The sequence below is a fragment of the Tachypleus tridentatus genome, chromosome 10 (assembly GCF_004210375.1).
Source record: "Tachypleus tridentatus isolate NWPU-2018 chromosome 10, ASM421037v1, whole genome shotgun sequence".
Lineage (NCBI taxonomy): Eukaryota > Metazoa > Arthropoda > Merostomata > Xiphosura > Limulidae > Tachypleus > Tachypleus tridentatus.
Genome location: NC_134834.1, coordinates 10,336,651 through 10,362,462, shown reverse-complemented (window position 1 = coordinate 10,362,462; position 25,812 = coordinate 10,336,651). Strand labels below are relative to the sequence as shown.

The window sequence follows — 25,812 nt, the reverse complement described above, 5'->3', positions numbered from 1 at the left end:
TTTTTTTCACAAATTTGTTACAAAGTTATGATAACTTATTAGGCTCAGTTAACTGTAAACATTAATGTTAGTTATGCTTGTCATAATGTATTAAAATTAGGTCTATTATATTTTAAAACCCTATGTTGTATATCTAGTCCTTCATGATTTTCTAGAATTAGAAGTGTGTTTATAATAATAAATTTAATTACACTATATTTGCTATATCCACTGCTGACAATACCTTTCACTTAATCTAATGCTCTTCGGCCTGGCTGGGACAATACAAAATAGCCAAGGCTCAATGGACCTGAACTCTCAGATTGTGTTTCACGTAAGGTCATTGGAAGAAAATGTCTCGTTCTTTTAATATTGAGTATGCAGTTATTTTATCTCTAGGTAATACTACTAGAACTAGGCCACTATTTTGTCTCTAGGTAATACTACTAGAACTAGGCCACTATTTTGTCTCTAGGTAATACTACTAGAACTAGGCCACTATTTTGTCTCTAGGTAATACTACTAGAACTAGGCCACTATTTTGTCTCTAGGTAATACTACTAGAACTAGGCCACTATTTTGTCTCTAGGTAATACTACTAGAACTAGGCCACTATTTTGTCTCTAGGTAATACTACTAGAACTAGGCCACTATTTTGAATGTAACATAGTTACCATAACAAGTTAAAGTTTATTGTAGTTTGTTTGGATAGTTGTCCTGGTAGGTTTTATTATTATTTCTGTATTTCAGCATCTACAAGAAGGTGCAAGACTTCAGGCACAGCTGCAAACTTCTTTAGCACAGTTAGACAAGGTTTGTTTTTTAAACTTGTGGATAAGTCAGCTTGGAAACATTACTGTTTAGTTTTGTATAGTTTATACTAGTGTCGTTGGTTACCTTTGATTATACTTTAATTAAACCTAATAGATTGGGATGAAATTTTTCATTGTGTACAAATTCAGAGATAACTTGTAACACGTGTTAGATGTTTCCAAATAGTGTTACTTGTTTGTTGTCTGAGTTCTTAATCAGATTTGCTGTTTTATTTGTGAGATTCTTACTGTCTGTAGTGTTCTAAAACCATTTTTCTAGAGGGTCTACTTTGATAAACAAGTTTGATTATAAATGGAACTGAGATGTTGTAGTTAAAGTGGACATTTCTGTGAATTTTAATTTTTTTCAGTAAAGTTTTGTATATATTATCTTTAACATTAACTGTAGTGAAATCAGCACAAGTAACTTAAACTTTAACAATTATAGTTACTTATCCTAACGTTAAGATTATGGCCTCTAAACCTTTAACAGTGGTTTAAATTTTTTTTTTATTGCACTTTGAACCATAGCTAATCAATGTGAAAAAAAACAATAAATCACCTGAAAGGTAAACAAACTCAGGTTGGATTACATCACGCAACAGCAGTCTTTGTATGCTTTCTGAAATTATGAGAATTTCTTCCATTAACATTTTCTTATCTAACTTAGTAAGTTTCAATTTTTATATTTTAGTTATTTTTCTTAAAATTAATATAAAAATGAATAATCGGTATACATTAGAAAAACAAACATAGCCTTGAGGCCTTTTGCACTCGCATATCTGGTTTTAATCTCGTTATGTTGGTTGTCAAAACATTGCTTTATGTAACTCTAAAATATAAATTTTGGAACACACACACATTTAAGCAATAGGATAGAATTTTCCAAAAAACTTACTATATTTGGAAGGGTATTTACCCCTGAATCCTTGTGAAGGTGTTGAAACCCCTGCAAACATCTTAAGGTTTCTTAGAACATTAATGCACTGTAAGAATTCTTTCATGTAAACGTATCTGTAGAAACTTTATAAAATTAAACAATTGCTTAATTCAACAACATATACAAGTAGGGAACATTTATTTTCTTTACATGGCAGTGACAAACCAAAACCATGATATAATTGGACTAGTTGTAGTTGTGTCCAAAGGTAGTTTTCTGATTAGCATCCAAAAGCTAAAAACATACAATTCCTCCAGAGAAAGGAAGTTTGACGGCAAGTAATTTGAGAAGAAAATAAAAATTTTATGAAGATATATTTTTGTTAGACTTTGAAGTTTGAAAGACCAGAAAGAACAACGTTCAAATATGAGAGTCCAAGTTGGAAATGGTTGAATTCTTTCATTATTTGTTGCATTATTGTATAGGAACTAGTGTGTTACAGTGTTAATTATTTTTGTTTTATAGAAATTTATTGATTTAGTTTACTTTGTTTCTATTGTTGTTTTTCTATATGTTGAAAATTATGGAACATATCCCGTGAACAGGCAAAGAAAGCGTACGAGAAAACTTTCAAAGAAGCCGAAAAAACTCAAGAAAACTTTTTAAAGGCTGATGCAGACTTGAATTTGTCCAGAGCAGAAGTGGAAAAGGTAAGAACTGTGTGTTAAGTTGTAAAGACAAACTGTGTGTGTTATAACTGTGTTAAGTTGTAGAGACACACTGAGTGTGTTATGACTGTGTCAAGTTGTAGAGACACACTGAGTGTGTTATGACTGTGTCAAGTTGTAGAGACACACTGAGTGTGTTATGACTGTGTCAAGTTGTAGAGACACACTGTGTGTGTTATGACTGTGTTAAGTTGTAGAGACACACTGAGTGTGTTATGACTGTGTCAAGTTGTAGAGACACACTGTGTGTGTTATGACTGTGTTAAGTTGTAGACACACTGAGTGTGTTATGACTGTGTTAAGTTGTAGAGACACACTGAGTGTGTTATGACTGTGTCAAGTTGTAGAGACACGCTGTGTGTGTTATGACTGTGTCAAGTTGTAGAGACACGCTGTGTGTGTTATGACTGTGTCAAGTTGTAGAGACACGCTGTGTGTGTTATGACTGTGTCAAGTTGTAGAGACACGCTGTGTGTGTTATGACTGTGTCAAGTTGTAGAGACACGCCTGTGTGTGTTATGACTGTGTCAAGTTGTAGAGACACGCTGTGTGTGTTATGACTGTGTCAAGTTGTAGAGACACGCTGTGTGTGTTATGACTGTGTCAAGTTGTAGAGACACGCTGTGTGTATTATGACTGTGTCAAGTTGTAGAGACACGCTGTGTGTGTTATGACTGTGTTAAATGACTACTCAAAACACAATAAAAGTACTGAAATTACCAGTTGGAAAGTTTTAGCTTTTGCAGTACTTGTATGGATGGATTTTTGATGAGACAAAACAGTAAGCAAGATTTTGGTAAAATCAGGTTGTCGAAATGTGATGTGTTCGTATCCTGATCTGTTGCAAAGCTTGAGATGTGTTTGTAGTTCATTCATCAAAGTTGAGAGTATTCACCTGAGATGGGTTTTTATTAACCTTTTCTGTATATATACAGGTGTGCCAACACTATCTGTTTACATAACCAAATTTTTATCTGGTTAGTACAGGTGGGAACCAGTCTTTAGGGTCTTTTTTGTTAATATATATAATACCACTTGGTGTGGATTCCTGTGCATGGTGAAGAACAGAACCTTCCCTGGGATCTATACATCCACCCACGTGTTTGCCGTATGTGGTGACCTGTGAAGGAAAGGAGAGGGTCTTGGTGGTTGAGGGGTTCAACCCTAACACACCACTTTAGCCTTGAATTCCTCTAGACGGGCAGACTTCGGGTGCCTTACCCCCCAGGGTCTATCAGATGGTCCACTTGGTCTAGGGTCGACCAAGTACCAGGGTTGGATGCTCTTAGTGGGTGTTGTGTATGCCCTCAGATCACAACCTTTCTCTCTCCAGTATAGGTGCTTATACTTATTTATTTCCATGCTTCTAGTCAGTCTTTTACTGCTGTTGATCTCTCTGTCTGCTCCCCTTCACTTTCTCACTTTTGGAGGGTTGACAGTGGTCACTTTTCTATTATTTTGAGAAAGACTGGTTGTGGTTGATGGTAACTGACTTGTATGTCCTGGTGGAAGCTGGAGCCAAGCCAACTGGCCCTCTTTCACTGCTCTCTCAGAACTCAATCCTACTGTCCTCTGTAAGCTGTCGATAAATGACTGTGTGGCAGTAGTTACCGAATGTATTGCCCAAGCAGCCATCAAATATATATATAAAACCTCAATACACGTTTCATGGTATCCTTGTCCTTGTTGGAATCCTGCCTGCCATGGGGCATGGAAGGCTCAAAAATGGGCCTGGGATGCCTTTCATAGGTATCCCACACTTTCGAACTGCACCACTTTACAGCAGGCCTGTACACTTGCTCAACAGGTAAGACGTTAAAGCCAGAAGGAATCTTGGATTAAATTTATAACAACCAGCATCTCTTCTACGACCAGTTCCAATGTTGTTATTTGGGACAAGATTCAGAAGATCAATGGGCAGTATATTTCTTTCTCCTTTTGATCTTCCTTTCAGATGGCCTGGGAGCTGCTAATACCCAGAGCATTGTCAGTACTCTCGGCAAAGGCTTTTGCTGGGTATCTAGCACTTTTGATCATCTCTATGATTATAATCTTCCCTTTACACTGGTGGATCTCAAGCCTGCTCTTCATTGGTCAGATCTGATGATATACACTATAAGATGCTGTGCCATCTCTCTCCTGCTATTCATTGGTCTGACAGTACATTGGTCAGATCTGATGATATACACTATAAGATGCTGTGCCATCTCTCTCCTGCTCTTCATTGGTCTGACAGTACATTGGTCAGATCTGATGATATACACTATAAGATGCTGTGCCATCTCTCTCCTGCTCTTCATTGGTCAGATCTGATGATATACACTATAAGATGCTGTGCCATCTCTCTCCTGCTATTCATTGGTCTGACAGTACATTGGTCAGATCTGATGATATACACTATAAGATGCTGTGCCATCTCTCTCCTGCTCTTCATTGGTCTGACAGTACATTGGTCAGATCTGATGATATACACTATAAGATGCTGTGCCATCTCTCTCCTGCTCTTCATTGGTCTGACAGTACATTGGTCAGATCTGATGATATACACTATAAGATGAGGTGCCATCTCTCTCCTGCTCTTCATTGGTCAGATCTGATGATATACACTATAAGATGCTGTGCCATCTCTCTCCTGCTCTTCATTGGTCTGACAGTACATTGGTCAGATCTGATGATATACACTATAAGATGAGGTGCCATCTCTCTCCTGCTCTTCATTGGTCAGATCTGATGATATACACTATAAGATGCTGTGCCATCTCTCTCCTGCTCTTCATTGGTCTGACAGTACATTGGTCAGATCTGATGATATACACTATAAGATGAGGTGCCATCTCTCTCCTGCTCTTCATTGGTCAGATCTGATGATATACACTATAAGATGCTGTGCCATCTCTCTCCTGCTCTTCATTGGTCTGACAGTACATTGGTCAGATCTGATGATATACACTATAAGATGAGGTGCCATCTCTCTCCTGCTCTTCATTGGTCAGATCTGATGATATACACTATAAGATGCTGTGCCATCTCTCTCCTGCTCTTCATTGGTCTGACAGTACATTGGTCAGATCTGATGATATACACTATAAGATGAGGTGCCATCTCTCTCCTGCTCTTCATTGGTCAGATCTGATGATATACACTATAAGATGCTGTGCCATCTCTCTCCTGCTCTTCATTGGTCTGACAGTACATTGGTCAGATCTGATGATATACACTATAAGATGAGGTGCCATCTCTCTCCTGCTCTTCATTGGTCAGATCTGATGATATACACTATAAGATGCTGTGCCATCTCTCTCCTGCTCTTCATTGGTCTGACAGTACATTGGTCAGATCTGATGATATACACTATAAGATGAGGTGCCATCTCTCTCCTGCTCTTCATTGGTCAGATCTGATGATATACACTATAAGATGCTGTGCCATCTCTCCTGCTCTTCATTGGTCTGACAGTACATTGGTCAGATCTGATGATATACACTATAAGATGAGGTGCCATCTCTCTCCTGCTCTTCATTGGTCAGATCTGATGATATACACTATAAGATGAGGTGCCATCTCTCTCCTGCTCTTCATTGGTCTGACAGTACATTGGTCAGATCTGATGATATACACTATAAGATGAGGTGCCATCTCTCTCCTGCTATTCATTGATCTGACAGTACATTGGTCAGATCTGATGATATACACTATAAGATGCTGTGCCATCTCTCTTCATCTGGTTGTTTTTAACCATATTTGGCAGAATAATGTCTTACCTGATGCTTGACATCAGGCTATTGTCCTACCTTTTTCTAACACGTTTTTTATTGTTGCTAGGCAATGTGTAATTTGAATTGTTCCAGTAGAACCTGTTGTTTACTAAATATCTTGCACCAGTAGAACCTGTTGTTTACTAAATATCTTGCACCAGTAGAACCTGTTGTTTACTAAATATCTTGCACCAGTAGAACCTGTTGTTTACTGAATATCTTGCACCAGTAGAACCTGTTGTTTACTAAATATCTTGCACCAGTAGAACCTGTTGTTTACTAAATATCTTGCACCAGTAGAACCTGTTGTTTACTAAATATCTTGCACCAGTAGAACCTGTTGTTTACTGAATATCTTGCACCAGTAGAACCTGTTGTTTACTAAATATCTTGCACCAGTAGAACCTGTTGTTTACTAAATATCTTGCACCAGTAGAACCTGTTGTTTACTAAATATCTTGCACCAGTAGAACCTGTTGTTTACTAAATATCTTGCACCAGTAGAACCTGTTGTTTACTGAATATCTTGCACCAGTAGAACCTGTTGTTTACTAAATATCTTGCACCAGTAGAACCTGTTGTTTACTATCTTGCACCAGTAGAACCTCTAAATATCTAGCAAATACCAGTAGAACCTGTTGTTTACTAAATATCTTGCACCAGTAGAACCTGTTGTTTACTAAATATCTTGCACCAGTAGAACCTGTTGTTTACTATCTTGCACCAGTAGAACCTCTAAATATCTTGCACCAGTAGAACCTGTTGTTTACTAAATATCTTGCACCAGTAGAACCTGTTGTTTACTAAATATCTTGCACCAGTAGAACCTGTTGTTTACTAAATATCTTGCACCAGTAGAACCCGTTGTTTACTAAATATCTTGCACCAGTAGAACCTGTTGTTTACTAAATATCTAGCACCAGTAGAACCTGTTGTTTACTAAATATCTAGCACCAGTAGAACCTGTTGTTTACTAAATATCTTGCACCAGTAGAACCTGTTGTTTACTAAATATCTTGCACCAGTAGAACCTGTTGTTTACTAAATATCTTGCACCAGTAGAACCTGTTGTTTACTAAATATCTAGCTCCAGTAGAACCTGTTGTTTACTAAATATCTTGCACCAGTAGAACCTGCTGTTTACTAAATATCTAGCACCAGTAGAACCTGTTGTTTACTAAATATCTTGTACCAGTAGAACCTGTTGTTTACTAAATATCTTGCACCAGTAGAACCTGTTGTTTACTAAATATCTTGCACCAGTAGAACCTGTTGTTTACTAAATATCTTGCACCAGTAGAACCTGCTGTTTACTAAATATCTTGCACCAGTAGAACCTGCTGTTTACTAAATATCTTGCACCAGTAGAACCTGTTGTTTACTAAATATCTTGCACCAGTAGAACCTGTTGTTTACTAAATATCTTGCACCAGTAGAACCTGTTGTTTACTAAATATCTTGCACCAGTAGAACCTGCTGTTTACTAAATATCTTGCACCAGTAGAACCTGTTGTTTACTAAATATCTTGCACCAGTAGAACCTGTTGTTTACTAAATATCTTGCACCAGTAGAACCTGTTGTTTACTAAATATCTTGCACCAGTAGAACCTGTTGTTTACTAAATATCTTGCACCAGTAGAACCTGTTGTTTACTAAATATCTTGCACCAGTAGAACCTGTTGTTTACTAAATATCTTGCACCAGTAGAACCTGTTGTTTACAAATATCTTGCACCAGTAGAACCTGTTGTTTACTAAATATCTTGCACCAGTAGAACCTGTTGTTTACTAAATATCTTGCACCAGTAGAACCTGTTGTTTACTAAATATCTTGCACCAGTAGAACCTGTTGTTTACTAAATATCTTGCACCAGTAGAACCTGCTGTTTACTAAATATCTTGCACCAGTAGAACCTGCTGTTTACTAAATATCTTGCACCAGTAGAACCTGTTGTTTACTAAATATCTTGCACCAGTAGAACCTGTTGTTTACTAAATATCTTGCACCAGTAGAACCTGCTGTTTACTAAATATCTTGCACCAGTAGAACCTGCTGTTTACTAAATATCTTGCACCAGTAGAACCTGTTGTTTACTAAATATCTTGCACCAGTAGAACCTGTTGTTTACTAAATATCTTGCACCAGTAGAACCTGTTGTTTACTAAATATCTAGCACCAGTAGAACCTGTTGTTTACTAAATATCTAGCACCAGTAGAACCTGTTGTTTACTAAATATCTTGCACCAGTAGAACCTGTTGTTTACTAAATATCTTGCACCAGTAGAACCTGTTGTTTACTAAATATCTTGCACCACTAGAACCTGTTGTTTACTAAATATCTAGCACCAGTAGAACCTGCTGTTTACTAAATATCTAGCACCAGTAGAACCTGTTGTTTACTAAATATCTTGCACCAGTAGAACCTGTTGTTTACTAAATATCTTGCACCAGTAGAACCTGTTGTTTACTAAATATCTTGCACCAGTAGAACCTGTTGTTTACTAAATATCTTGCACCAGTAGAACCTGTTGTTTACTAAATATCTTGCACCAGTAGAACCTGTTGTTTACTAAATATCTTGCACCAGTAGAACCTGTTGTTTACTAAATATCTTGCACCTGTAGAACCTGTTGTTTACTAAATATCTTGCACCTGTAGAACCTGTTGTTTACTAAATATTTTGCACTTGTAGAACCTGTTGAAGTCTGAGGTGATTGAACTGAGACCTTGTGCATTTAACACAGTTAAAAAAACATTGTAATAGTCCAAAACAATTACTCAATACAAGTATGAGAACTGGATTACTTAATTCAAGTATAAGAACTCGTGTTAAAAGCCTGAAAAGTTACCTAAATATTTTTTAAAGTTTAACTTGTTTGGTAACAGTGGTTTAAACTGACCGATCTAATTAAGTATTACTTCAGTGACAGCAAGAGGAGATACCTGTATTTAATAAAAGGCAAAGTGTATACTTTGTTTGGGGTTTGTTTTTTTTTAACTTAAAATTTGTCCACGTGACAAAAGTTTTGGACGATAACAGGTTTTACTTGATGTGACTGACCAACTTATTGTTTTTTTTACCATAATGAATACTAAATCTTGAATATGTTTTGAATAATAAATTTGAATTTTGAAAAATAATTTTATTATAACAAAGTAATTTGTCTAATTTTTTATTAATTACTTGTCAGCACATTAATTTATTACATTAAACTAATCAGTTATTCTCACAAAACTTGAATAGTTGGAATATTTGGAAATAGAAATTATAAAGTAATTTCAGTTAGTCGACTGTTTTCATGAGTCGTAATCCAAACTGGTTGAGCTGAACAATCTTGAATCAATAAATCACGTTAGGGTCTCAATTACTTATATAGGTAAAGTAGTCCAATAATAATAATAGGAAACACTTTAATAACACTATGTAACACAAATTTTGTTCCTGGATAGTATGTGTTATTTACTTATATTGTAAAAGTACAGAAAATGGCCATTATTCCCTTCAAACTTTGCTTCTGTGACCTGGATAATGAAATTTAGAAATTAACCTATTTTCTATGTAAAAACGGACAAATTTGTACATTTTCATTTACATAAGGTCTGAATAAAACAACATATGAATCAAGATTTACATGTATTTATACTAAAGTTATACAAACATGTTTAGAAGTGAGTAGTTTTTCGAGATTTGTGACTTTAATGTAAATCACTTTCACGTATCAGCCCCCAAATATAGTCTCCCGTCCTGTTTTCGTTATATGACCCCAGGTCACGAAAGCAAAGTTTGAAGAGAAAAATATGTCTTTTTCCATTTACTTTAGGCATAAGTAATTGGGAAATAACACTTTTTGTCCAGGAACAAGAAACAGTGTTATTCTATATTTGTTACATTAATTGACTTGGTTGTAACTTCAGTTAATGTTATTTTAACACACACAAGTGCTCACAGATAATCTATAAATTGAGTTAATCATCCAGTTCTGATTTTTAATATTCATTTCCTTTTGGCAAGGCCCCAGCATGGCCATATAGTTGAGGCACTCGACTCGCAGTTCGAGGGTTGCAGGTTCAGATCTGTCACACCAAACATGCTTGACTTTTCAACCATGGGGGCATTGTAATGTGATGGTCAATCTCACTATTCATTGGTAAAATAGCAGCCCAAGAGTTGGCAGTAGGTGGTGACGACTAGCTGCCTTCCCTCTAGTCTTACACTACTAAATTAGGGACAGCTAGTGCAGATAGCCCTCATGTAGCTTTGCACAAAATTGAAAACAAACCAAAACCAAACCTTTTGACAAATACCAGCAAAATCTGGCTTTGTACATTTTGTTACTAGTATGTTACACAATGTTTTATCCTTCTTACTCTATGATTTGTTGCTAAGCTAGTAGGTCAGTGTATGTTTATCGGTAGGTCGGTATATGTTTATCGGTAATTTTTAGTAGATTCTCTAAGTACGGATGTTCTTCAAGTACGGTTCTTTCTTCATAAACTGTATTTTTGTAATTTCTAGAACTGCTGGTTTTATCAACATTTTCTGTTCATAACTTTTCTATTCTGTTAAAATATAATACTTGTGGAAAACTAGATAGTGTTTTATTAGGACAACTTTTGATTAATCAGGAGAGTATATTGTTGATTTCTAACTTTTTACTTTTCAGTAGAAGTGAATACATGTCACCTGCTTGTGGTTGTATATGCAAATTCTGACCATGTTACATTTAGTATAGTGGCATCACTAATTGCTGTGAATTTATTTCTCCAAATCGTGAAGACCACTGAAACACATTGTTTTCTCCCTAAGGTTCTTCATCACTAGTTTTATGTGTTGACCACTGATAATGTAGTACAAATAAAACAGTTTAAACTTAAGTGACCAACTTTGACAAATTTGTATTATTGTCACAGCAAAGTATTAATTGCACGTAATGTATTTAGGAGCAAGTTTATTTTTCTTTTTTATGTGAAATGTTTTAGACTGGTCACTTTTTCAGGCAAGGACAATATCTGTGATAAAGAATCAGACATGTGAAGACTGTAAAACAGAATATGCAAATCTACTTCAAAAAACCAATCAGTTGCAAAGGCTACATTACACTACTGCAGTACCAAATGTATTCCAGGTAAGTGTTTCATTATTTATCAAAAGTATTGTTTCTACATTGCCCCAAGTAAGTGGAGCACCAATATAACTCTCAACTAAAAATAGCTATTTGAAACTTGAAAACGTATTGAGAAATTAATTTACCGTTGTTGGAAAAATGATGACAACTCTGGCAGCTTTAATAGTAGTTAATGGGTGGATTATTGTAGCTTTCTGTAGTTCTGCACAAGAGCTATGCAGAAACTAGAGCTCTCTTAACTGCCAGAGGTTTATAGTTGTGAGTGATTCAGTTTTTATTTTAAATAGAATAAGTTGTGATGCCATTGTGTGTGTTTATTATGACAACATTTGGTGATTTAATTTGCTAAATTAATCCCTGTGGCAATTTTCACCTTTTGAAATTGTAAAATTATCCTTAATTTGTATAACTTACTTTCTTATGACAAAAATCTTACTGTTGTATACTTTGTAAAAAAACAAACAAAATTACTCTGTGACAGAATTCTACGAGTGGTTACTCTTTATAAGGGAAGAAAAATATCTGATGCATTATTTTTTTTTCTTCTTCCTGTCTGTCATTTTAGTTGCATTGTTTTTGTAACCTGTTCTGTAGAAACTAGTCCTAAAGCACAGCATGTTAAATCCAGCACTGTGAACTGATGAGCTGGAAGATCCCCCCATTTTTTATGGTTTTTGACCCCTAGTGACAAAAATAGGAAAAATTATATTCTTAATAACACTTACTTGTCACTGCAGATAAAAACAGTGTAATGCAACTTTTCATTACACCATAGTAAGATGCTGGCTGACATGTCCTTTCTAGGAACGGGCGAGTCTGGATAGTGACACAAAGGTCAGATCTAAATGTCAACTCTTGTCACTACCCTGGGTGGTGTAGTTGTACATTTGAACTTTGGTAAGGATCAGTAGAATAAGGAATCTGAAGAGGTCCCATTTGGTTGTCTTGAGGATTGTATTGGAACATCAGCACACCATGAGAGCAAACAAATGGTTTCTGCAGGTTTTGGTGTGACAGTTGAACATGAGATGTCAGCTTTATAAGGGGTGACATTGGGATGAGACACAAGTATGACCCACTTGCCTGCATGATGCACTCAAAGATGCATGCTAAATTTGGTTAAAGAGTGGTAAAAACTACAGGCACTGGAAGTGGACACACGAGCAGACAGTGACTCCCTGATCAGGTTAGAAGGATGATTCACCACCCTCTGTAACACTTCCTATGTTGCAAGCATGAGAAATAGACACAGTCAACACTTGCTTTATGTAAAGTACGTAAATAAAATGATTTCAGTGACTGCTTGTTTGAAAGTCTAAGAACAATTTTCATTTACCACAGAGTTAAGATTATTTTGTAAACTGGACATTTTTTAAGTATATATTTCTCATGTAGCAGATATTTGAGGTCATACTTAAGTTCTGAGTTCTCTTAAAAGTATAAAAATCAACTGATTCTTGAAGGACAAGCAAGCTGTAATAAAACTATCTGCTCTTCTGTGTAACATTACATTATACATATATAAAATGTGGCCATTTTACAGAACTTGACCAAGCTTTATATATAAGAATGATTCTTTTGGTACAGACTTTACCTCTAAACTTGCATACAAATGTTGTTTTTGTGTGGATAACCCCCCTACCTTCTCAATTTTTTTTTTTTAATCAAACATTGTCTCAAATGACTTGAGGTTGTCAGTTATCAGTGCATATGTATTTTTGTAGTTGTGGGTTGTCTTGACCATTAAAATTAACAAATTTGGTGCAATCCTGTGTCTTCCTGATATTATAATGTGTTGTTTTTTTACATAGATGTTTACCTACAGTTGTGGAATCTCCGTAGAAAGGTTAATAATGACAGTTTGTTGTCAGGAAACATACCTTAGGACTACTTTTAAATAGAAAGTCATAAACAATTGCAATAATTAGTCATTATATGCTGTTTTTTTTATTGGGAAATTCACTAATATGAAAAGCTTTGGGCTAATTAGTATTTTATATTGTCAAAAATAGCTAAGTTAAAGGCATCAGCTGTTCATAACGTGTTACTCTGTGCAGCCATGATGCTGACGGACAAAATTTTCAAACCCACTTTAACATTGTGTTTTTTTTATTAACAAGTGAATTATTGGCACAGTTTAAATAAAAGTACTTTCAGGTATTATGTTTTTAAGCATCTCGTTAGCCAAAGTTTCCTATACCCTTCTAGACTCCTTCCAATATTCCAGCTCACAGAACAGAAGCTAATTGGTTTGTCGTACTTTTCTACTAAATTCTACACAATATAGGATTCTGACGGTTTAACAGAAGTTAAAATAAAACATACTGTAGTATGTAAAGGGAAATTTAATCCAAACTTTTCTGTTTTGTTCTCCACCGATCCTTTCAGACTTATTATTTATAATCTTGTTCTTTGCTTTCCATCATTGAAACAAAGTTGTAGCAACATAGGCCTTTCTCCCAGACGTTTAGTTATAAAGGTCAACATGACTGATGATATGAAATTTAAAAGAACTTGTTTTGAGAGTAAAAGTTTATCTCAGCTCATTACATTTAACCTACTGTAAAACATTTCCAAACGTGGCTGTAGTTCCTTTGTTTGACTAGATCTGTCTGCAATTGAAAAACATACCTGGCAATTCTGGTTTGATTAATTTTAAGTTATGTTGCATTTGGGAATTAATGAAGTAGTGGAAGACTTGGAGTATATTGAAACTTGGATCAAATGACAAAACAGGTTTTTAAACTATACATTAGACATTTCACCAAAACTTTTCTTTCTTAAAAACATTGTATTAAATGCATCTCCTGCAGTAAGTTGTGATCTCTGTTACCCTAGTTGAAACTAACAAACAGGAGAAGAACCCGACATATTGCAGTATTTAGATTTGGAAAACCTGTTACCCTAGTTGAAACTAACAAACAGGGAGAAGAACCCGACATATTGCGGTATTTAGATTTGGAAAATTTGTTACCCTACTTGAAACTAACAAACAGGGAGAAGAACCCAACATATTGTGGTATTTAGATATGGAAAACCTGTTACCCTAGTTGAAACTAACAAACAGGAGAAGAACCCAACATATTGCGGTATTTAGATTTGGAAAACCTGTTACCCTAGTTGAAACTAACAAACAGGAGAAGAACCCAACATATTGTGGTATTTAGATTTGGAAAACCTGTTACCCTAGTTGAAACTAACAAACAGAGAGAAGAACCCGACATATTGTGGAATTTAGATTTGGAAAATTTGTTACGCTACTTAAAACTAACAAACAGGGAGAAGAACCCAACATATTGTGGTATTTAGATATGGAAAACCTGTTACCCTAGTTGAAACTAACAAACAGGAGAAGAACCCAACATATTGCGGTATTTAGATTTGGAAAATTTGTTACCCTACTTGAAACTAACAAACAGGGAGAAGAACCCAACATATTGTGGTATTTAGATTTGGAAAACCTGTTACTCTAGTTGAAACCAACAAACAGGAGAAGAACCCAACATATTGCGGTATTTAGATTTGGAAAACCTGTTACCCTAGTTGAAACTAACAAACAGAGAGAAGAACCCGACATATTGTGGTATTTAGATTTGGAAAATTTGTTACCCTACTTGAAACTAACAAACAGGGAGAAGAACCCAACATATTGTGGTATTTAGATATGGAAAACCTGTTACCCTAGTTGAAACTAACAAACAGGGAGAAGAACCCGACATATTGTGGTATTTAGATTTGGAAAATTTGTTACCCTACTTGAAACTAACAGGGAGAAGAACCCAACATATTGTGGTATTTAGATATGGAAAACCTGTTACTCTAGTTGAAACCAACAAACAGGGAGAAGAACCCAACACATTGTGTTTAGATTTGGAAAACCTGTTACTCTAGTTGAAACTAACAAACAGGAGAAGAACCCAACATATTGCAGTATTTAGATTTGGAAAACCTGTTACCATAGTTGAAACTAACAAACAGGAGAAGAACCCAACATATTGCAGTATTTAGATTTGGAAAACCTGTTACTCTAGTTGAAACCAACAAACAGGGAGAAGAACCCAACATATTGTGGTATTTAGATTTGGAAAACCTGTTACTCTAGTTGAAACCAACAAACAGGGAGAAGAACCCAACATATTGTGGTATTTAGATTTGGAAAACCTGTTACTCTAGTTGAAACCAACAAACAGGGTGAAGAACCCGACATTGAGGTATTTAGAGTTGGAAAAGCTGTTACCCTAGTTGAAACCAACAAACAGGGAGAAGAACCCGACATATTATGGTATTTAGATATGGAAAACCTGTTACCCTAGTTAAAACTAACAAACGGGGAGAAGAACCTGACATATTGTGGTATTTAGATTTGGAAAACCTGTTACTCTAGTTGAAACCAACAAACAGGGAGAAGAACCCAACATATTGTGGTATTTAGATTTGGAAAACCTGTTACTCTAGTTGAAACCAACAAACAGGGAGAAGAACCCAACATATTGTGGTATTTATATTTGGAAAACCTGTTACTCTAGTTGAAACCAACAAACAGGGAGAAGAACCCAACATATTGTGGTATTTAGATTTGGAAAACCTGTTACTCTAGTTGAAACCAACAAACAGGTAGAAGAGCCCAACATATTGCGTTTAGATTTGGAAAACCTGTTACCCTAGTTAAAACTAACAAACGGGGAGAAGAACCTGACATATTGTGGTATTTAGATTTGGAAAACCTGTTACCCTAGTTGAAACTAACAAACAGGGAGAAGAACCCGACATATTGTGGAATTTAGATTTGGAAAACCTGTTACCCTAGTGGAAACTAATAAATAGGGAGAAGAACCCGACATATTGTGGTATTTATATATGGAAAACCTAGCATGAAAGTACTTATTAAAAATTATTTTTTTTACTTTGTTCAATTTCCAAATGTACATTGTAGAAGTGACTGTTGTGTTTTGTTTTGTATACAATAATTGTACCATATTTATTTATTTCAGCAAATGCAAGACATGGATGAAAGAAGGATTGCTTGCATTCAGAACTTCATTAAATTATTTGCTGATATTCAGCGTCATGTTTTTCCTATTGTCTGTAAGTGTCTTGATGGTATAGTGAACGCTGCGGAAACTATAGATCCAAAAGAGGCAAGTATTGGAAGAAACTTTATCCAATAACACTATGTAACACAAATTTTGTTCCTGGATAGTTTGTGTTATTTCTTAATTGCTTATGTTGTAAAAGTACAGAAATTTGCTGTTATTTCCTTCAAACTTTGGTTTTGTGACCTGGATAATCAAATTTAGAAATTAACCTATTTTCTATGTAAAAACGGACAAATTTGCACATTTTCATTTACACAAGACTTGAATAAAACAACATATGAATCAAGATTTACATGTATTTATACTACAGTTATACAGAAATGTTTAGAAGTGAGTAGTTTTTCGAGATTTGCGACTGTAATGTAAATCACTTTCACGTATCAGTCCCCAAATATAGTCTCCCATCATGTTTTTGTTATACGCTCCCAGGTCACAAAAGCAAAGTTTGAGGAGAAAAATAGGTCTTTTCATTTATTTTAGGCATAAGCAATTGGTAAATAACACTTTCTGTCCAGGAACAAGAAACAGTAAACATTTTGTTACATAGTGTAACTTACCTTATTTTTATTACAAAAATAATTTTTGTTATCTTAAAACAATGACGTGTAAAATACAAAGCCAAAACACAAGTGTAATATTTAGAAAAATTTTAATTCAATGTAAAATTTGGAAGTCAATATAAATTTGTCATAATGTAAAATCAATGTGTGTTATTCAAAACTGGAGGTGGAAGTGCCTCAACCATAAGGAAAATGTGTAAAAATATTTTGTTTGGGTTGAAAAAATGTTTTACATAGAGGAGCGAACAACGTTTCGACCTTCTTCGGGCATCGTCAGGTCAAAACATTGTTCTCTCCTCTATGTAAAAACTTTTCTCAACCCAAAGGAGCTGTTTTTACATATATATTTTTCTCTACAAGTGGGTTTTCTCGACATCACTGATTATTATTTCAACCATAAGGGTCTCTGATCTTCTGTTTTTGAATCTGTTGTGGACATGAAGTATCACTTTGGTGAACAGATCACCCAATATGAATCTTACAGCTTTTTAAATATTGTTTTAAAGGAACGTAATGATTGTTAGGTGGTGAACATGTGAAATAAAGACATAGATTAGCTTCATTTAATGTACAGTTGCTGTACGTTTCCCTTGTGTGCAATCTTTATCCTCATGTGCAACATAACAGATGTTTATTTTTATCAAATTAGGATTCTAGGCTAGTCATTGAGAAGTTTAAGTCTGGCTTCTCACCACCAGAGGACCACCCTTTTGAGGATCTCAGTAACATTAAAAATTGTGAAGGGAACACAAGCCTGCACACTGTATCTCCTTTCAAAACAGAAACTATTAAAGGTACCATTACTGGGGGAAAAGTGAAGAAGCGTGGTGGAATATTTGGAATTTTTGGTTCAAATAAAGTAAGAAATAATCATTGATTTAATCTTCCTTCATTGGTTTTAAAATACTTGTGTTGGATATAATGTGATTTAAGTTTCTCTATACTAGTTTGTTGGTATATTTAACTTCCTCTTTACTGCTTTAATATCAAAAATGGTTTGTGTGACTATAATACTATTAGTTTTATTGAGTTAGAGGTAGTAAACACATTGTGTTAGAAGGTAAATTGTTTTGTTTTAAACAGGCAACACGATTTGAAACTGTGAAAGATTTTAAACGACTCTGCTAGATCTTAAAAGAAATATCGGGGTATTGCATGTTATTTTCAAGTCTACATTTAATTGTATGTAGTCATCATTTGCAATAGTTTAATATTAAATTATAAGATCTGGAGATAACTTAAATGCGTAGTAAGAGAAACTGTTACAAATGTACAGTTACAACAAGCTTTTATCATTGTTAATAATAGTTGTATCTACGTAACTTGTCAGTTGATACACTATCGGATTAACGTGGTCAGTTACACATCATGAGTAGTCTCTAGTTAACGTCTACTTCATCAGGTATTTCTTAATTAACTTCTGGTTAATTCTGATAGACTCAGACTGATGAAATAAAGGAAGACTATGGTGATTTACCCCCAAATCAGAGGAAGAAAAAACTTCAACAAAAACTTGACTCTGTACAGAACCAAATCCAACAGGAAACTGCTGCAAGGTGAGGAACAGTTACCTGTCTAACTTAAGTTACTTGTAGCAACTATCAGTTATGAGATAAGATGTAGACTACTGACAATCTTCAATTAGCTGGTTAATGTATTTATAAAAGAACTGGATATTTTTCTAATGGTAGTTGATTTTGCACTCTAGTTTGTTTGGAATGATTTAATTATATATAGAAGTTTAACACTAATATAACATTACCTTCACAGCATCTTGCACAAGCTTCACAAAAGCCTGGGGTATTGTAGTTTGTTCTTATTTTGTACATTGTTTTCTAAATGTATATCAATAGTTTGCAGTTTTAGTGTGTGAATGAACATTTAATATTAACTTGTAACTTATTATTTATTTTCAGTAATTTTTTTTTTTATGAAACCATTCCCCCTCTCTGTTTTACCACAGATGTAGCATATGTTTAGATATTCTGTCTCATCACAGGGATGGCTTGATGAAGATGAAGTTAGCATATGAACAGAATCCAGCCATGGGCGATCCAACAAGCATCGAAGGTCAGTTAACAGAAAGTGGACACAACCTTGGGAAGCTTCAAGCAGAGTTTCAAAAAATTCCAGGTATTCAGTCCTCAAACTTGCAGTTTCTACTTCAACTTAAATACTGTTGTTCAAAGCATATTTGTGAAAATATTATTGGTAAAAGTTTATGTATTGGAGAATTTTGGAAAAGTTAGTGAAATACATCCCAGGAAAATTTGTTGATTGTACTTTTCAAAAAATATGGTTTTTGTTTTTTGTTTTGTAAAATAGTTTTTCCTTCTGATGTTAGGTAACTGGCTTTTAATTTAATGTAGGACTGTTTTTAAAACAATAAACATGCTCAACATTTTTTAAATATATAAAGTTTTTAATTTTTATTTCGAAGAATCTTCATTTGGAAACTAAAAATGTTTTACTTGTGTGCTAAATAAATCAGTATATGTTTTTATGCAACACATTTTTAGGGATTTCTTTCAGAAGCAGAAGGCATAACATTAACACCTACAAGTTATAAAGGTAACAGGCACAGCTATTCTGACGACTCCATGTCGCGGAGTGCATCCGACTCCAGTGTCAACAACAACAGAAGTATGTTGTTAAATGCTGTACTACCTCCAACAAATGGGTAAGTGAGTTATAAATACCTTTAAAGGTAAATTTTGGAGATGGATCTAGTAATCGTGGGAAACGGATTTGGTTTAGTGTGTTTAAAAAATCTCTCAAGTGCACTGATGAACAGTCACCAAATACTGCTGAGATTTGGTATTCCTGTACCAGCTGTATCTCACTGTTAATATCTATGGAGAATGGAGATTCTTTATGTAATGTGGAACGTAGTAAAATATAATTTTTGGCCTTCTAAGTTTGCCAAACAATCACTTGTCATTTGTACTAAGGCAGACAGCCCATCTCACAGTTTTTCTGATTCATTTCTAGTTATTTGATTGAATAACCTTTTGTCAGTGCCCTGTATTAATAAAACTTTATTTGTTGACATAACGTGGTTCTTAATGGTTTACAGAAGCGTGCATATTACAATTTGTTTTGTTCAAAAATTCCTTTTCAACAGAATTAAACTGGTATAAAACCTGAAAGGTTTCAAAAAAATGTTTGTTGGATTTTATATTAAGTCTTAATTTAACTTCCAATTATTTCAGAAACATTTAAGTTGCTAATAGATGAACATTAAGAAAAATTGTTAGCTTTAAGGATTGGTAGTTTTTTAATATAAAAATGAGTGCTATCTTGCATCATGTGAAACGTGTTGGTTGTGTTCTCTAGTTCTTAAATTTGCAGACAGAAAACAAGCAAGATAATTATAAAGGAAAAGATTGGGGGACTTTTTATCAAGAATTGTAGTTAATGTCTTTATTGGCTGGCATATATGATATGGTTATTGTGGGTTAACTAATATATTTGTCATGGTTTAAGTCTATCAGTTATCCTAGTTTATCTGTTAGGTAGTGCAGCTGGCTTTTGAATTTTGATATTTGTTTCCAGCATACTTCTTAATAAATGTCATTCTACTCTGTTATGGTTTAGCATCATAAAGCAACTTGTCTTTAACTACTGTTACAGCCTTTATTTGTTGTCATAATGGATTATTTCTAAATTATCAGTATTTTGTTGGGCAACATACATAAAGAAAACTATTAGAAGCTGTTACTACTTGTTTTCATCCAACTGACCGATCCACCAGCATGGAATTTATTATTGTATGTATGTCATGCCAGATTTTGTAATGTCAGGAATGACATGCTAAAGGACACTTGTGCATAAAGGTATATTGCTTGTTACAGATTATCGTTATAATGTAGTCTCACGCTTAACGCATTTGTTGTCCCAGTTCTGATTGGCTTATGAACGTGTTGTGTTTCTCACATTCTTTTAATGAAATATTATGACATAGCAACACAAATTTCATCATAGACTGAGACTTGTAACTGATTTTTCACATTAAGTTCATGCACAGAGAAAAATCATGGTGTAGTAACCATTATTGTACTGAATGTGACAATAGCTGCTAGTGTGTGAAATACCACAACATGAAAGTTTAGTCAATGTTGCAAGTTGAACATTTTAAAGGAAATATTCTAGAGGGCTTGAAGTGGAAATTTATACAACATTCAAGTCGTAGTTTACGCAAAGTGCTTTGGGTAGTTTGTGTAAAATGAAACTTTACATAACTGGATCTTCCTATAGTCCGGAGATTGGTCCGTTCCACATCAGTGGTCCTCAAGTTGAAGTGTTCACTGATACACAAGAAGAAGTGAACATAGATATTGATTTGGACCCTCTACCTGTTCTGGGTACAGCAAGAGCCCTCTATGCTTTTGATGGTAAGTTTGAGTTTTTTTATCTTAAGTATAGTTCAGTAGAATGCTTAGACTGAAGTAATGTTTGATAGTGTCATGTATAGATACTGTTATAAAGTTACTCAAACATTTAGTATTACAGCTGCAATAGGCAGTACATGTTGTTAAAAATAATTTCCATATGGAAAATTGGTTCTTAAGTAGAGAAAACGTCTACTTAAGGTTATTAAAATGAGAAGTGTCGAATGAATTATGGAAACTATAAATATTTTTTTTCATTCCAAACTAAAGCCTTACTGTAACTGGTGGGAATGGGATTGCTAAGTTACCTTCTCAGTACTGTTTTGTCCAATCATGTAGTTAACATGCTAAAGGTAAAGTACAACCCACTGTTAAATGCAGTAAATATAGAATAAATTTGACACCAGATATTTTCTGTCAAAAACATAAACCTATAATTAATTTAGCTGTTGAGGTGTATATAACATATGAGAGATTTCTATAAAGTCAGATCACTATAAGAATGTCTTGTCACTTTAGATTCTTTCATCTCTTAATACCAATATCATTCATAAAACATCTGTTAACTTTTAGTTAAAAAACTGTTATTTACAAAACAACAGTGACTGATTTTATTTTCTTTTTAGTTGTACAAACTGTGTAGTTGATCCAATAGAATATTTTATAGTTTCAATGGTAAAATTAACCTCAAATCATTGTTTTTACTTGCATGAAGAACTGGGTGTGTCCTAGTGGCTGATGTGTGTCTAGACTGGATGTTAAGACTTGTGGCTTCCATCCTCTTGCTACAGAAACATGTTTCGGACATGACTGTATTATAGGAGTAATAGTCAGATCCCAGTGTTTGATCAAACAAAAGTAACCCAAGAATTGGCATTGGGCATTATTTACTAATTACCTTTCTTGTGGTTTGTTAGTTCACATAGACAGACATCTCTTGGGTAGGTTCACATAGACAGACATCTCTTGGGTAGGTTTGTACAAAAGAGATTAAACTGAAATGAACTAATTGGAATAATTATTCTAAAAGTCCAATATTTCATATGAATGTCATGTACAGCTCAAAGTGAGGGGTCCATCCCTATGGTAGAAGGGGAAGAACTTGAAGTCCTAGAATTGGACCAAGGAGATGGCTGGACCAGGGTTCGCCGAGGAGACATTGAAGAAGGCTTCGTGCCAACATCCTATATTCAGTCTTTTCTCTATAACACCTGTTAACCACCAGATTTGTTTAATATACAGTAATGTGAGGACTACAGTATACAGGTAGACATTTACTTTGAATAATTGCATGTATTTGTGTTTTTATGCATTGAAAGTTTAAAAAAGTATTCTCAGTGGTCAAAGGTCTTTAAAACAAATTAGAGTTCATTTTAAATTGTATAAATTTTTAAGGTTTTGTTTTTGGAAATGTTTATAAAGCTTTTTAATTTCAAATTTTTGTGATGCAGAACATTTTAGTATCTTGGCTTTAAAAACAAAATATTAAAATATTGGTTGTGTTTATTACTTTTTGTTATATTTTTAAATCCAGGTTCTTTGTGAGTTTTATTTTGCAACCAAACTGACAGTCTATTACTCAGCACAAAGTTGATGAACTTATCTCCAGACCTGGAAGTTTCTTTGCTGCTAACTTAGGAGCTTCTAACCAATTAATCTGCTCCCAAAGTGAATCTGTGTGTGATTTTATCAACCAAACCACAAGTGGTCCAGTGTTTCCATAGAGAAGTAATGTGTATTCAGCTTACTGTTGAAAGTGAAGATGTTGCTAACGTGAACTGTTTTTTGTCAACTTGTTTTTATAGACAGCGATCAAAAGAGACTCATGTTACGCAGCTGATTACAGAATAAACGTGAGGAGATAGCTTGATAAAAGATAATAAAGAATAAACTTGCATATCTAAATTAGCACCTGGTTGTTCAGTTTGTGCGACATTTTGAGCAGACAATCTTTCTGAGCCTAATTCCATTGTAACACGCTTTTATTGTTTGAAATGTCACATAAACTAGGAAAACAAATTTCATGTCAATGTATTCTTTATTATAATTTATCGACACGAGAAAATTGAATGCATACTACGGTAAGTAATTTGTGAAAATTCTAATCCAATTCTTCACACCATGATTTTATTTATGCTGCTTAGTTAAAGGTGAGATGATTGTATACAAACTCTGGAAAATGTATGTTTCCACTATTTTCAAATGTTATATAATCTCATACTGATTAGTAATAAGAAGATTGTTTGGAATGGTTTATAATATTGTGTTGATCAAATACTTAAAACCAACGAATCTTTTATTGGGGGGGGGTCTTTGTCAAAACAGCAGTGTACAAAAGGAACACTTAGGATATGAACAAATGTTGGAGGTTACTCATCGCAGTCTATTATAGAAATAGAAAGAAAAATTAACATAATTCTTTTCCATTTTGAAGAAAACTGCTGAAAGATTGTAAACAGAGATAATTATAAGTTTTATATTTTAGGCCATACTTTCCTGGGGTATCAAAGATGAGCTGAACTGTGAAGTTTGGCTAGAATCATCAACTTATTGTTGTTTTTAGTTACAAGCTGTAGCTTGTAATAGAGCAGTAATCAGTAAGTGTGCTATTAATGTTAACTTATTGTTGTAGGCCATCATTTACAGATGTGTTTTAGTAGTACAGAAATTCTATTATGAAACTGTATTTTCTTTAAACTTATTGGATACAGTAATACACTAGTTTGTTTGGCTAAAAGAAATATTTGAAGTTGCAGCAAATGATTTAGGAATATTTTTGTACAGTATATTATCTCAGTTGATTAAAATGGTTAATTGGTAGAGTTATACAAGACAGTTTGTATGTCTCCAACAATTCTTAACCCTGAATCTTTGATGGTTATTTTCAGTCATAACAAGGTGGAACTGGTTTAGAAATATGTGGTGTAAGAAGTAGCTCATTGATACTGATTATATATACCTAATGTTAACTGGTTGTGAGAGAAACATAGAAAATTATATAATTGAATTTTGATTGAACAAGAGATATGCACGAGATGCTTTGTATTCATGTCTTGTGTTCACAAAGGGGAAAAGCTAAAGAATAATTTGTTTAAAAACCTTATGTGAGAGAACTTGTGTTACGATATTATCTTAGTGAGACTTCGAGGTTCAATGTGAGAGGACTTGTGTTACGATATTATCTTAGTGAGACTTCGAGGTTCAATGTGAGGTTGTGTTACAATTATCTTAGTGAGACTTGGACAATTGAGAGGACTTGTTTATGATATTATCTTAGTGAGACTTTGAGGTTCAATGTGAGAGGACTTAGTGTGAGACTTGAGGTTCAATGTGAGAGGACTTGTGTTACGATATTATCTTAGTGAGACTTGAGAGGACTTGTGTTACATATTATCTTAGTGAGAGAGACTTGTGTTACGATATTATCTTAGTGAGATAGGTTCAATGTGAGAGGACTTGTGTTAGTGAGACTTTGAGGTTCAATGTGAGAGGTTCAATGTGAGAGACTTGTGTTACGATATTATCTTAGTGAGACTTTGAGGTTCAATGTGAGAGGACTTGTGTTACAATATTATCTTAGTGAGACTTCGAGGTTCAATGTGAGAGGACTAGTGTTACGATATTATCTTAGTGAGACTTCGAGGTTCAATGTGAGAGGACTAGTGTTACGATATTATCTTAGTGAGACTTCGAGGTTCAATGAGATATTTCTTAAACTGCTCCTTTTGTAAAATAGTAGCTGTGGTGTATTGTGGGATAGCTCTGGGTTTGTTAAAGCTGTTCAAACTTGTTGAAGATCTATCTCCTTTAGTTATATTTTAACACTACAGCTGTTCTTGTTCTGCTGCTATTTGAAGGCATGCGTCTTGAAGTGCAGTATTAGTTACAGAAATCTTGACAAGATAGAATCTCTGAGAATTAATAGGCCATTCATAAGCTATAACTGTGATGCACTACTGAAGGAAGGACCTTCGTTGTGGTTTTATGTGTGAGAGATTAAGTAGATGTTTCTATTGAAGAGCATGATCTGGAGATAGTGTGCTCACCGACACGTTATTTTAACACGGCGTTCAGTGCTTGTAAGAATCATCAGACTGAAAAGAATTGTGATAATAAATACTGTAAATCTGATTTGTTTCAAAATCATTAAGTTTCTAAGCCTAATTTTGTGACAGCTGTAGTAATTTTGTGTAAAAGTATGTTTTTATTATATGAAAGTGAATAACAGAAAAAGTTGATGACTCATGTTCTATACGTTTTAATTATGTCTTTTGTGATTTTAGCTTAGCATATCAAATTTTCATGTAAATGTTGATACAGTTAGTATGATATTGGTGAAAAGGTGCCATTGTAAATGCTCTTCTTGTGAGTATATTTACATTTTAGGAATATTTCTGCATGTTTATATGCAGTGTTTTTAATACATTTCAAATGCTGTGTGATCTGTTAATGAACATAAGATAGGTGACATTTATATTTTACCG

At 34.4% G+C, this 25,812-nt stretch overlaps 1 protein-coding gene across 1 annotated transcript in view; it reads left to right on the top strand.

The window, feature by feature from the left end:
• Positions 1–24,539, top strand: part of LOC143227950 (formin-binding protein 1 homolog) — a 41,082-nt gene extending 16,543 nt beyond the window's left edge. The window contains exons 5-16 of the mRNA XM_076459300.1: positions 730–792; positions 2,277–2,381; positions 11,153–11,281; positions 16,273–16,419; positions 17,587–17,796; positions 18,375–18,493; positions 18,937–19,070; positions 19,263–19,276; positions 19,457–19,617; positions 21,195–21,331; positions 22,389–22,594; positions 22,863–24,539. Of these exons, the coding sequence (XP_076315415.1) occupies positions 730–792; positions 2,277–2,381; positions 11,153–11,281; positions 16,273–16,419; positions 17,587–17,796; positions 18,375–18,493; positions 18,937–19,070; positions 19,263–19,276; positions 19,457–19,617; positions 21,195–21,331; positions 22,389–22,546 (1,377 nt within the window). The 3' untranslated portion in view covers positions 22,547–22,594; positions 22,863–24,539. The remainder of the gene's footprint in view (positions 1–729; positions 793–2,276; positions 2,382–11,152; positions 11,282–16,272; positions 16,420–17,586; positions 17,797–18,374; positions 18,494–18,936; positions 19,071–19,262; positions 19,277–19,456; positions 19,618–21,194; positions 21,332–22,388; positions 22,595–22,862) is intronic.
• The last annotated feature ends 1,273 nt before the right edge of the window (positions 24,540–25,812 follow it).